Source organism: Protopterus annectens, chromosome 15.part0, assembly GCF_019279795.1.
Source record: "Protopterus annectens isolate FY-2018-M chromosome 15.part0, PAN1.0, whole genome shotgun sequence".
NCBI classification, from domain to species: Eukaryota; Metazoa; Chordata; order Ceratodontiformes; family Protopteridae; genus Protopterus; species Protopterus annectens.
The window spans coordinates 131,753,477-131,767,820 of NC_056749.1; the positions used below are offsets into that span (position 1 = coordinate 131,753,477).

A 14,344-nucleotide genomic window follows, 5' to 3' on the forward strand; every position below is an offset into this window, starting at 1 on the left:
GAGGAATGCTATGCAGCTGTAGAAAAGGAATGTCTAGCCATAGTGTGGGCACTGCCAAAGCTTCATCCTTATCTGTATGGAAGAAAATTCACGTAGTTACAAACCACAATTCTCCAACATGGTTACACAGAGTCAGCCAGCAAAATGCCAAGTTGCTAAGATGGAGCCTAGGGTTGCAAGCATATGATATGTCAGTGCAGCACTGCAGTGGGATTAGCAACGCCAACACAGATGGGCTGTCGAGACAGAGAATGGGGTAAGGTATACTCAGATAGACCTAACCCTCTCAAGCAACATTTCTCAAGGGTCACTTGAAAAACTAGCTTGAGTTCTCCAGGAGGGAAGATAAGTGAAGGCTGCCAGCCTAGCCACATAGAATGTTGTAGATAATTCTGTCATTTGTAAATATTAATTTTATAGATAATTCTGTCATTTGTAAATATTAATATAAGCCACAGGCTTGTTCTCTTAAATGAAAGAAAATGCTGTTAAATGTGGAACTGCAAAAATGTAACAACAGTGCACTCTGCTGTAGGAAGGCTGATAAGTCAAGCATTGTGTAATTGTTTGATGTCACAACTCGGAGACAAGATGTCTACATGAAGGAATTCTTCCTATTGTTTTGAGGCCAGAGTTAATGACTAGAATTTACATGCAGATTTTCTTTTATTGCTCTGGCTTCCTGACCAGCTGTAAGATCAAAAGGACTATTAACCTCTGAGCTTCTGTTAGCCTGGGAAAACAGAAAATTGTTAAGAATGATGTAATGTGAAGCAGCACTGTGTTATCAATTTAGAGAGAGAGAATCAGAGAGCATTTAGCATGTGTCTTCAGAGCATCCATTATTACCAGCACTGTCTTGCTGTATATGTAAGTTTATTTTAGAACTGTGTTTTCTCTTAGAAATAGCTAGGAAATAGGAAGATTAATAAGTTTTTTTCTGTATTGATGTCAGAACGTTTCTACTGTATTATTTTAAGCATTTCTCTGTGATCTCTGAACTCTTGACTAGCACTGTGTAGTAAGAAGTATTGTCTTGTGTTTTTATTGTTTATTATTAAATATTTTTAAACCTTTCAACTGTGGCTGTTTTGTGTAGATATAATTTAAGCTCTAGAGTACATTGCATATATATATAGTGATACTGTACAAAGCCACTCCAAATAAGCAGTGCCTGTTTAGTTACACTTACCATTTGGACAATAATATTGCATAGTAATAATTGGACACCCTTTGTTAAGGGCCTTTTAAGTAGCTGATATTAGTGGGTGGTGTCAGCTGGTGCTACCATATAGTCTGGGCAGACAGGGGACACAGCTGGAGAATCTGTGCCAGCCTTCCCCAGGAGTGTCTGTGTAGTTGTATATAACTCTTATCTCAAAGTGTGTGTGTGATTAGCTACTTGGGCAGGGACACGAAGCACCGGTTGGACAGAGAGGGTGCTGTAGATTTTAGTTTGCCCACTAGGCTGAGATCTGGACCTTATAGCTGTGCCAGTGGGGAGTCTTATTGGAGATCTGGAGAGAAAGGGAGAAACCCGCCCCAGACAGACTGTGATCTCTGTGTGCTCTTAAGGAAAATTATACTTTACTGTGTATGTATTTGTTATCCTTCCCAATGTAGACGCCCCTCACTGGTGTTAGTGGTGAGGATTGAGGCACCTTGATTGCTGGGCCAGTGCACAAGCGTCACACATACTAAGACTTGTAGTGATTGGGATACCCTTGAAATGTTGCTATTGAAATACCAAGGCTCTTAATGTGTTAATTCTGTAACATGACCTTGATTCATTGTATTGCTAACATTGTATAACAGTGTGTGATGCTGAATTTCTTCCTTTCTGTATACATATTATAAATATGTTAAATTAATAATTTTTTTGTTTAGAAAAATGAAAAAAAGCAGTTTATATTGGGAAAATATTTATAAATTTTTATCCATCACCCTTTCCCTGTGTTTTGCACAATGGCTCCCTTCCTTCATATCCTTGACTCATTTGTGTGTCTATTATGACAGGAGCCAGGTATCTCTAACCCAGGTGACAGCCCTGCAGCAGTTTTGTTTACTGGCTCATTAGCCCACTCTTTGTCTAAAGTAGCAGTAGTTGGGCAGTAGGGAGTTGCATCCACTGAACTCGACAAGTGTTGCCTACCTCAGGGAAGCATACACGCACACACACACACCTTTTACCCCTACTATGGTTCTATACCACCTGGACAGTGCCTGCTCAACAGACCTGTTCTCCATTGGTGCAACACCTAGTGTTCCTGCTAGGTGTTACACAGTCAGCTAACCAGAGCTGCCTCCTCCCCAATGGGTGAGTCAACAGTGACCATTCACTCCACTGGCCTACCTTCCAATGCCCACACTGAATATATATGTAGTACAGGTCCCAGGGCTTCATCACTGTGTGCCAAGAGCGGGGCTAACATTAGGAAAATATTTTATAAAGGCAAAGTCTGTTTACTGAAACTTTTGGTCTGTAATGTCAACTGGCAAGTTTTTTTTTAAGTTTCTTACAATACCAGATACTCTTGTTAACAAGGAACTATTGTATTTTCATTTAACTAAAAGTAGGCTGGTGTTTGCTTAGGTGATTAGAAAGCAGATCACATAAAATAATGTTATTGGGGGTTTCTTGCTAAACTGCAGTCTAATATTATCTTAGTACTTGTGTTTTTATCAGTATGACTAGTCTGTACAATTGCTTGTGAGAAGTCAGTGCAGTTTGTAACATCTTCATGGTTACTAATTCCTGAGTATATATGTTACATGCTGTAACTCCACACTACATGCTGATTATGTCTATATAGGTTTTGTGGAAGGTTTCGTCTTCTATCCTGCCTGAAAGAGAACTCCAACAGCATGACTAACAGAATTACCAAATTAAAAAAATAAATACATTGAATTTTCACAGAAAACATGGTAGTAAACTGCTGGCTCAAAGGATAGACTCAGAGAATGTGTCGTTCAGATCGAACATTCAAGGTTAAAACTAATGAAACCCAAACCATTGCTCTCCCTGTCAAATATGGAGTTGGCCAAGGATATATGCTAAGGCACTATTTCACAATTCTCATAAACACCGTATCACACAATCTACCTAAAGAAAGCAAAGTGCTGTACTCACATGACCTTGCCTTATAGTTTAGCAATAAGACGCATAGGTCTGCAGAAAGTAAGCTGTCCAATGATCTGGATTACTTACTAGCTGGTCAACGAGGGTTAATTTTCAGAAAAACCAAGTCCATACATTCTGGCACACCAGAGTGACACTTTTCCAATAAAACAGGATTTTTTTGTAATGGATCCATCTGGAGGTACCACTGAGCAGTTCATTCAGATCAGATACCTACTTTGAATGGCTTATATTTTTAGAGACAATGCCATTTTAGTGTCATCTCAAATATTGTCGAAGACCAAGTTAGAATATGCTAGACAACAGAAAGTAATGACAAATTTTATAACACTAAGTTAACAACAGTCTGAAAATATCTCACATGCAGATCAGAAAGATAAATAGCCTTTCCCTGATTTAAAGCTACACATGACATCTCCAATTTCCCTGGAGCATTCATTACTGTCTTTAATTTACCAATTAACCTGAGTTGAAATGGTTAAAAATATGCAACATTACTGTGCTGTCAGAAATTAATACATTTTGTAAAGAAACCATTTCATATTTTATTTCTTTTCTTTTATTTTTTTTATTTTATTTTGAATTTGTTAGCTAGGGTAGAGCACTCATCCCAATAGACCTATTTCAGTTACAGTTTGTTTGTTTGTTTGTGTCTTTCGGCTTTTCCTGGTTAGGGGTCGCCACAGCGGAACTCCGGTCCGCTAATGATTGGCAGTAGATTTTTTATGTGCCGAGTTTGCCAGCCCTGACGCACAACCTTCAACGAAGGTACGCCCATTCCGCATGTCTCTACACAGAAGACGCTCTAGCTGAGAATCAAATGGCACAACGTCTTGCTGTGAAGCGACAACGCTACTGCAGCACCACCACCGCAGTTACCTATTTCAGTTACAGTAAACTGCCTTTATACCCTCAAGGCAACTATGATATTCACTTTGTATATAATACAAGTTTATATTGTATTTTGTCATTCAGTTTCTATACAATGTAATTTATTTGTTGTGCTTACCTATTTCAGTTACAGTAAACACAACAAATAAATGACATTGTATAGAAACTGAATGACAAAATACAATATAAACTTGTATTATATACAAAGTGAATATCGTAGTTGCCTTGAGGGTATAAAGGCAGTAGATAAATGGCATCATATACAGACTGACAAAACAGAACATATAAATGCATTATATACAGACTGGAAATGAGAGTTGGCATGCTGAAAGAATCACAACAAAAAGTAGATTCAGACCAAGGTATGAAGAAGTCAAGTTAAATGATAGAAGAGACAGCAGTTTTATTTTCTTGGAGCCTCAAAGAGTGTTTTATTTCTGATCAGAAAATGGGATAAGAAGAATTATCTTTAAGAGAAGAAGGTAAAGATTCCCAGTTTGGGACCAATGAGAAAGCATGGTGTGTGCAATACAGCCTAGTTTGGGGAGTTTGATGGAGAGTACATGAGTGCTTAAGACATCTAAGTTTGTATATCGGTGGGTCTCTGGATAGTCTGGAGGCTAATGGGGGGGAAGATGTCATTCTTGATAAGTTTAAATAGTTGACAGGCAAGTAGAAAGTCAACATGTTGTTTCACGGGTAGCCACTTAGCTTTTCAATGGTTTTGCAGTGGTATTCATTTATTAGGGATGAGGGATAGAGTGATGAATCTGCAAATGGCATTTCAGATGGAATGAATGGTTATTACATTTCTTTTAGAGTCTGCATCAGTTAGACGGAGACAATATTCTAACTGAGCCAGTAATATACCTTTATCTATGGCATTTCTATAAGGTCTGGATAGAAAAGAGGAGATCCTATTAATCCAGAATAGGAGAGAATTAATGTTTGTGTGTAGTCCAGGTAGCATTGAAAAATGTAGGAAGGGGTCCAACCAGCTCCTTAGGTGTTTGAATGAAGTGACATTTTCAGTAGTGTTATTAAGATTGTCAACGTTTTTAGAGGCCTGGAGATAGAAGTGAGCTTTTGCCTAGTGGCAAAAGCATTGTTTTTGTTTTAGAGGAGTTTAGCATTGATTGTTTTTCATTGAACAACTGAATAAGGGCACAAAAATCAGACTGAAGTGTGAGTTCAAGAGAAGAGACAAAGTGGTTGGAGCAGAATAGGAATTTGTCATCAGCATGAAGCAGGATAGGAAGATGGGAAAAGATAAAAAGGAAGCGTGTTAATGTAGATAGGAAAGATGAGGAGTGACAGAGTAAATCCTAGGGGACACTTTTCTGCTTAAGGACTGATGTAGAAATTGATGAATTAATATTAACTGAGAAGTGGCAGTTAGAAAGGTAGTTTTTGAACCAGGGCGCTGTCATCACTAATGCTTATTTCAGTGAGATGGTCTAGAAGAACTGAGTGACCAGTAAGATCAAAGGCTTTGGTGAGTGAATAAAAATGGCTCCAGTAATTAGACCTTTGTCTAGCTCAAGAGGAATATTGTCACTGAGTGTCCAAATAGCTGTAGCTATACTCCGACTGGACTAAAAACCATGATGCTTTAGAATCTTTCCTAGGGTAGGGAGAATAGAAATGGGCCAGAAGTCTGATGGATTGGAGGGACTGGGCTTCTTAGGGAGAAAGAGATTTTACAGTCACATTTTTCCAGATATTAAGCATAATATTTTGTGTAGTACAGATGTTGTAGATATGTTTTAACAGGGTTATGATGTTGTCTCTGTAGTGATAAAAAAAAATGGGTGAAGGTTGTCTGCACCGAGGGGGGGGGGCTATTAAGTTTAATCTGCTCAAGCAGAGGGTGAATGTCACTGGATAAGATAGTTCTGAAGTAGAATGAAGGGATGTATTCGGGGAAGGAGTGAGTGGCAGATGCAGTTTAGAACTGGCTAGAGATAGGGATGGGAGGGAGTGGCAGATGCAGTTTGGAATTGGCTAGAGCTAGGGATGGGAGGGAGTGGCAGATGCACTTTGGAATTGGCTAGAGCTAGGGATGGGAGGGAGTGGCAGATGCACTTTGGAATTGGCTAGAGCTAAGGATGGAAGAATGCTAAAATGTGAAAGGAAATCAGAAGCAGAAAGATGAGAGGATCTGGAATTCATGGAAGAGAGGTTTTTCAGCCCTGAAAGATGGTTGACCTCTTTTCAGAAGTTTTTGTGTGATTTTATTAGTGAGGTTAAGTATGATTTCATCAGATGAATTTTGTGGAAGCATATAGCTTGCTTAGCAAAGTTGAATAGATGGGTGTATCACTGTCTGCTTATAGTAGGCAGAAGTGATTTCTAAGAATGCCATGCCTTGACTCTGAATTGTAGAAAAGGTTTAAAGGTCATAAGGTTAACCAGTTGGAAGTTTTAGGTTTGTATAGTCTTTGGATTACTGGTAAGTAGGTGTTTTGCAGGTTTGCAGGTTAGTCAGCATAGAGGTGAGTAGTTCTGTAGCAGTTTTAGGTTCAGATGAATTCAAAATTGGTGACCAGTCCATTAAAGAGATGATGGACTTAAATCACAGAATAACATTAATAAACTTATTACAAAAAGATATGAGCTTTTTGAATACATATATATTTGGAATATAGACATGAAAACTAATAGTGCAGCGGTCACCTAAAGATGGTGGGTGGATTATGATGTCTGAGATAAGAGAAGATTTACTAGTTAGTGTGAGAAATATAAAGGATTGGTAAAATGGGTGAGGCTGAATTATATCAGAAGAGTATTTATGTAATTGAAAATGGGACAGAACAGGTTGAGATTAAAGCCTTCAAGTCTTCTGATGCTTCTGAAATTATGTCTTTTATTAGGTTATTTAGTTTTGGGAGTGAAGAGATGGGGTAGATATGTTACAGTGAGATGTAGTACAGTATTCTTGTGTGATGGAATGGGTACAAGTAGATAGTTAGAATAGTTATTTGTGTTAGTGTTTCCGTGGGCAAGTAGCTGAATGTTTATGTTTGAATTAAACAGAAGGAGAATTCTACCTCCTTTTCTTATGCCTATACCGAGGCAAAAAAAGTAGTTATAACCAGGGAAAATGGTATAAAAAAGAATTGTTAGCCTTAAGCCATGGTTCTACACTAGTAACTAAATGACCTTATGTAAAGAAAAGAAGGCATTGATCTGGTCAGTTTGGTTTCTTATATTTTGTCCATTAATTAAGATACAGGAGAGTGCAGATGGACCTGGGTTTGCTTCCATATTACTTCGAAGAAGCAGTAAGAGTAAAACTGCTGTAAGTTTATTAAGATGTTTGGACAGGTAGAGGCGCAGATTATTAAATGGTGAATGATGATATGTGTGCATGTGTGTAGGAGAAGTTAGTAACTGAGTGATAAATGTGATAGGATATGGTAATGGAGGGAAGGAGGAGGTTATCTAAGTGATTCTTAACTTTGAATGAAGAGAATATATCCTGGCAATATTAATTAGAAATGGGGGAAGTGTGAGTAGGGAGAACTTGACAGAGTGAGGAATATGGCAGGCAGTATTTGGGGGGAATAGTAATGGCTATTATCAGGAGGAGCAAAATTGGGTAGTTAGGTAATAAAGTGTAGAACATTCTGTAGTAATGAAGAGAAAGATGTTAATGTATGTTCAGGAGACAAAGCTAGATAGGAGGAATGATGATAGTTGTTTGAGTGAGACAATGGAAACTCAAATATTGTTAAAGACACACATTCCAATTTCCACTCTCTCACAACAGCTATCAACATTTCTATTACCAAGCTTTGTCTCATTCCAACATTAACATACAACACTATATAACTTTCTCTTCATTACCACAAAATGCTTCTGTTAATAGTACTGATTTATGTTCATTTTTAAGCTGTTTATCTTGAAATTGCTGTTAGATTATAATTAAATTCAGGCAACTACTTTGTGCTTTCTCAAAATATTGTGAAACTGAAATTCTCATCTGTTTAAAATTATTTTAGACTGTAAAGGTAATTATTTTTACTTTACATCATGTCAGAATTAAACAGGATGCCCATATGTATTTGCATACATATAAAGAATTTTCGATAGGGTCTTAGGGGAAAAGGTAGAGAACCACAGATTAAGGATCGAAGATAGGCTGAGAACATATAATGCTATAAGATAGTGAAAAATTAAGTGACAAGTAGGTGACAGCAGTATAGTCAGTTATTTAAGGGTCTGAACACTAATGACAACTTTGTTTATGTATGCTAGCATAATAAATATTGAGTTCAGATACCCCAAAACCTTTCGTTACCATATTTCAGCGAGTGGAAGGCAAACTGACTTTAGCTCTTAGAATCAAGGAGCTTATCAATGAATTCTCCTACAAAGAGCAAACATACCAGACATGTTCAAGTTGGTTTAAAATATTACCCCATCTCCTCCACATTTATATGAAACACAATGTAGTACTTTGCTTTGCATACCCATGCTGATCTATCCGATCACATTCTTGTGTAAGATGAGCACAAGATGCAATTATGCATTGCTATGAATGCCCCCTGACCTGCCCCGTCTAGCCTGCCTTCCATGTGTCATACATCATGCGGATCACATTCCCTACTATAACAGTGCCCCAGCCATCAAGCAGCCCGGTGTTACTTCCCCTAATAGCGTGAAGCTTCATTTTGTTCAGCTTGCTTAGCACTATTCATTGCCTAATACATGTCTGATTAGCTATGTGGGTCTTCAAGCTGCAAACCCCTTGAAAAGCAGCACTGCACGGATATGCAGCACTTGTCTTTGAATTCTGTTCAAATAATCTTATTGCTACAGTGTTTCACATACATTTTTCTCATTCATTATTAAACTGGTGTGTAGATGAGGGAATATCATTTTAGGCTGAAATAATTCACAAAATATGTAATGTAGTGGAGCACAGCACGGCAATCTTTGCAGTTGTAACCTGCACCAATAATCTACTGAGGTAGCATAAAAGGATTCACAGAGGAAAAAATTAACATATTGTGCCAGAAATGTGTTAAAAAGCTCTGGTATGTTAAGCTTATTTCAAAGCAAGTGGTCGACTGTTTCACAAAAATGAAGCATGAGGCCATGAACTATTTTGTCTCTTTTGAATGACAGTCAGCAACAGTTGAACTCGCTGTCTGTCATTACTTGCCTTGTTGCAGTTAACTGACACCTAATGTCTGATAGCAGTTCAGTTTACCAGTAGATCAGAAAGATAACATTTTCCAGGAAATTAACTTTGTTTAGAAGGTGTAGGATTATACATCTTGTATTCTTTTACATTATATTGTCAAAGTTTAGCAGGTCTGGCCTTATCCTCATTAAAATTTTCTTAATTATTTTTTATTTTGCTAAGCCCATTTTCAGTGGAGACCCAGGACCAATTTTTGATTAATTGATTTGGTCAGAGAGCACAGTTGGCAAGTAGAGACTGAGGGATTCAAACCCAGCACTACAGGATCATGCCCTGTAATACCTCATAGTACTATACTTAACTGTCAGACTAACAGCTGGATTTAGATACATGCCAACTTTTAGTAAATTAGTCAGTTATCATACATTGTATCATATACTTTTATGTACAATAAATAAGAAACGTGTAGGACCTAAAAGCGTAAATCATAGTTCACGTAAAGTTCCCTGCTAATATTTTATGAACATGATCAAAAATAAATACTAGATTTAAAAACAGTAGTACCTAATATCACCACAGTGAGAACCTGCTGGTGCAGGTGGTTAGGTTTAGTCTTTACAGATGGTAGCTCATGTCTGACCAGTGACTTAACTGAAAGAAAAAGTAAATGCTAGATATAACCAAGGAGAGATGAGGAGGGGACATCCATACTAGCTAGTATTCTGTGGAAGAGCCTGTCAATGGTAAATCCCATTGCAGCATGCCAGTTTGTGAATCCCATAGATCACAAGCATGATATTGTGGAGGAATATACATGGCAGGATATATGCAAGCTTCCATGTTTTAACACCATTGCCCCTATATAAATGGACAAAATTAGAACAATAAAGAAAGTCTACCTCTGTAATTCCTACCTACAAAACATAGTCCCTATGTTTGACATCCTCAGTATGGACCATGATACTTCATGTTCTGAACATGGTACTAAAAGCAGTGGAGAAGAATGTGGAGTTATGAAAAGCAATCTGCAGAACTGTCTAGTGATGAGTACTATTATTTGATAAATGTACATCTGTATAAATATAATTGTGCAGCCTCACTTTGTCTAAGATGATATATTTCTGCTAGTAACTTTGACACCCTTACATAATGTGCTTCTCTGTTTTCAGCCTATATTGAAGACCTAGCAAGATGTGTTGAGCAGAGCAGAAGACTCATCATCGTAATGACCTCCAATTATGTGACAAGGAGAGGTTGGAGCATCTTTGAACTTGAGAACAGACTTCACAACATGATTGTCGCTGGAGAAATTAAAGTAATTTTAATCGAGTGTACTGACTTGAAATCAGTAGTGAACTACCAGGAAGTAGAAGCTTTAAAGCATTCCATCAAACTTTTGTCAGTTGTTAAGTGGAAAGGTCCAAACTGTAGCAAGCTCAACTCAAAATTCTGGAAGAAGATATTGTATGAAATGCCAATCAAGAAAAAAGAAATGCTTCCCCGCCACCAAGTACTGGATTGTGCTGAGCAGGGCCTTTTTGGAGATCTGCAGACAGTGTCCTCCATTGGCATAACAACCAACTCAGGCAGTTTACCATCAGCGCAGACAGAGATGCCCAGTTTTCAACATACAGATCACATGCAGTTGAGGCATTTCTGCAGTGGCTATGAATATGATGTGCCAGGCACACCTAAACCAATAAACTCAATAAGCAGTCACCACACCTACTGCAATATACCCCTGACATTGCTGAATGGACAGATGAAACACAACAGCATTAAAAAAGATACCCCAGACTTTCATGGAAATAGTACACTCTTACCTCTATCATCAAGGGAGCTTAGCATTACAAGTGACATATGGTAATGAGGGAAAAGACTCCCTTTTGGCTATTTTACAAACTGCATGAAGATTTAATTTTGCTGAGTAACAAACATATCAGACATTTCCAATGTCATAATTATTTGGAAAGATGGCACACTTATGTTTATACTTGAATTTTTGTTTACATTTAGACAGAAATGACAAGGGTACCTCTTTTGTAACTAAAGACATACTTTTATGTACAGTAACAGCATTTTCATTGCCAGCAAAAGACTGAAGAAATATACTTTGAATAGCTTGCAATCTAGAACTCAATAAACTGAATTACATTTTATGGTTCAATCGTGTTCAAAAGCCATTTCAATATCATCTAAAATGTTGGTGAAGAACGAGTCTCAATGCATTGGACAATAACGAGTGATGCAAATTATAACAGCAAATCAACAAGTCTGAAAATTCTACTCCTCAAAAAAAAACACATCTCAATGTAACTCTGAAAGAGAAATCCTCTTTTCCCATTTGTTTTAAACATGTGAAGGACATCACCATTTCCCTGTATCATTCATCACTTTTTAATCTACCACTTACCCGAGTAGAAATGGTTGGAAATGTGCAAATAAAAATGACTGTACTCTCAGAAATCAATGAATTTTTGTAAATAAGCCATTTAATATTTTCTACTTACGATAGTGCTGAATAATGTTAGATTTTTGTAGCAGTTCATCTTGAGATTGTCATTAGATTAAAACAATTTAGGTAATTCTTTTGTGCTTTCTCAAAATATTTTGAAGATGTAATTCTAAAACTTTTATATGGTTATTTTATTATGTGTTTCTTTAATTACAATCAATGTGATTGTTTTTAATTTACATTATATTGGCATTAGGTAGGATGCCCACATGTAGCTGTATGCATTTAAAGATTTTTTTAAGCAGTTTTTACATAGCATAACTTGAAGGCGTATGTAAAATGTTGTATGAGATCAGCAATAGAAGAAATGTGGAACAGCAATATTTAAAGGTAAGGGACACACTGATTCAGGTTTATAAATAATTTTGTAATTGCAGTGATAATCACTCCCGAGTAATAAGTGGAGCACAGAACACACCATTTTCATATTCACTGTGTTTGGTCATGGTTAAAGAAATACCAGTTTTGCACCCCTTAAGTCAAACAGTGATTAGACAAATGAACATTGCTGCCAGTGTGAAATGGAAAAACTGGGCCAACTGTCAGCTGACCACACCCAGTATGGAATCTTAATGCATTTCTGCTTATATCAGATGAGGAGCAAAAGATAACATTCAACTAAATCTGAAAGTGACAAATGTTTGAAAGGGCTTTAGAGAACAATCTTAAGATCTGTGTATCTTAGTGAATGTGTTAAATACCTTTGCAAGCTTTTGTTACTTTGGCAATTAGTCAGCGATGGCATTCTGCACCATGCATGGTCTAAAAATCCCTTTTAAAACAGGTTTTGAAAGCTATTGTGCAATAAATACCTGCTGATCACCTGTCAGAAGTAGCACGTTTATTGCAATGATGTAGTTTGCATATTGATGAAGTTATTGTGCTTGTAATGCCTTTAATCAGTTAGTTTTGTCCTCCTCTACTCAGCAAATATGCCTAACATGGGCAATTAATACAGAATCTATATGCACAATGATATGGAAGAAGGTAAGTGTTTGGTCAGATCATATTGTCAATACAGAGTATTGCCTATAATTTTCAACAGTGTTTTGAAGGTACAGTAATACAGTAATTAATATATGTGGCACTTTTGATCTCTGTTCATCAAATGGCAGTAAGTTTCCATGCCAGTCTGGTAAATCAGTCATACCACTTTATCTATGTTAAATTACTTCTTGTTGTTCACATATCATTAAGCATATACTATGTCCAGTGTGTTTTACATAAAAGCATTAGAAAATGTTATTAATTGTCTCCGATAACAGCGGAAAGATGAGTTGTCTTTTCAGATCATATCTGCTGTAATAAGTAGCATTAAAACATAGATATTTTTATATTTAAAGGAGATGAGTTTATCTTCTCTGCTGTGTATGTATTTAAAAGAGAAGCCAAGAAGGTTTGCACTGTTGTGTAAGTGTAATTTCATGATGATGTATTTACAAGGGTAATGCTGTTTAAAGCAACATGTAATCTACAAGAACCAATAAAGATGCTGCATGAAGGGCTATACATGTTTGGATGCTATAAAATCTCACTGCATGTTTAGCTTGTATTCTTACTCTTCACTGGCATTTTCTCCATCCCTGGTTCTACAGAATGATCCTCATAAAACTAATATTCCCTGATCTCCCCCATTTTATAAAAATATTTTTTCCTACCACAAAAAAAAAATTATTTTGCCAGCCAAAGCAATTTTGCATGTCATTGCTTTTGCCGTAATCTTTAATGATCATTTCACTTTAATTTGTAATCTGATTGTCTTTTAAAACAGTATGCTGGCATGTTATGTAGGGTTCAGCAAGTATGTTGTCCTTGTACTAGTCAGGCTTCATTAGGTGTCCACTGTTTCCATATTAAATAGTGTAGCAGCAGTCTACAGGTGTACGTGTTATACATATTCTCACAAAAATCAGGATTTGGGAGTGTTACTGCATCTCAGTTTCTAAAAACAGTTTCAAATAAAACATAAACTCAAAATGTTTTCTAAGTGATGAAAAACAATGACTGAAGTCTGAGATGCATTATATATTTGATAAAGAATGTTGAAACACAGGTGCCCAGTAGGAAGGTAACTGGAATAAAGAAGCTGAACCATGACAAAGTAAAATCTTCTTTTTAATACAAAATGGTGAGCACTTTCACACTGGTAACCATTGCTTCATCAAACAGTTCATTCAAACAGCAACAGCACTTAAATACTTTAATTCATTACTAGAACAACCAATCCTACCACTCAGTTAATTCAGCACTCAGCAATCAATTAATTACCATAGTTACTTGCTGAGTGCTGAATTAACTTTGAGTGGTAGGATTGGTTGTTCTAGTAATGAATTAAAGTATTTAAGTGCTGTTGCTGTTTGAATGAACTGTCTGATGAAGCAATGGTTACCAGTGTGAAAGTGCTCACCATTTTGTATTAAAAAGAAGATTTTACTTTGTCGTGGTTCAGCTTCTTTATTCCAGTTACCTTCCTACTGGGCACCTGTGTTTCAACATTTTCAACTTCTGGGCTAGTTTGGATGTATTTATTTGATAAAGAATAATAATATGTCACATACCTTGAGGTATTGATCTGCAGATTGTTTTTCCTCTATGACATCATCAGAAGGTGCTGTCAGATGACACAGAATCAGGAAGTGCATGTATA

General features: G+C 36.8%; 1 protein-coding gene across 1 annotated transcript in view; it reads left to right on the forward strand.

Moving 5' to 3' along the window:
* Positions 1-13,194, forward strand: part of LOC122789801 (X-linked interleukin-1 receptor accessory protein-like 2) — a 1,631,279-nt gene extending 1,618,085 nt beyond the window's left edge. Inside the window, exon 7 of the mRNA XM_044057243.1 lies at positions 10,352-13,194. Within this exon, the coding sequence (XP_043913178.1) occupies positions 10,352-11,049 (698 nt within the window). The 3' untranslated portion in view covers positions 11,050-13,194. The remainder of the gene's footprint in view (positions 1-10,351) is intronic.
* The last annotated feature ends 1,150 nt before the right edge of the window (positions 13,195-14,344 follow it).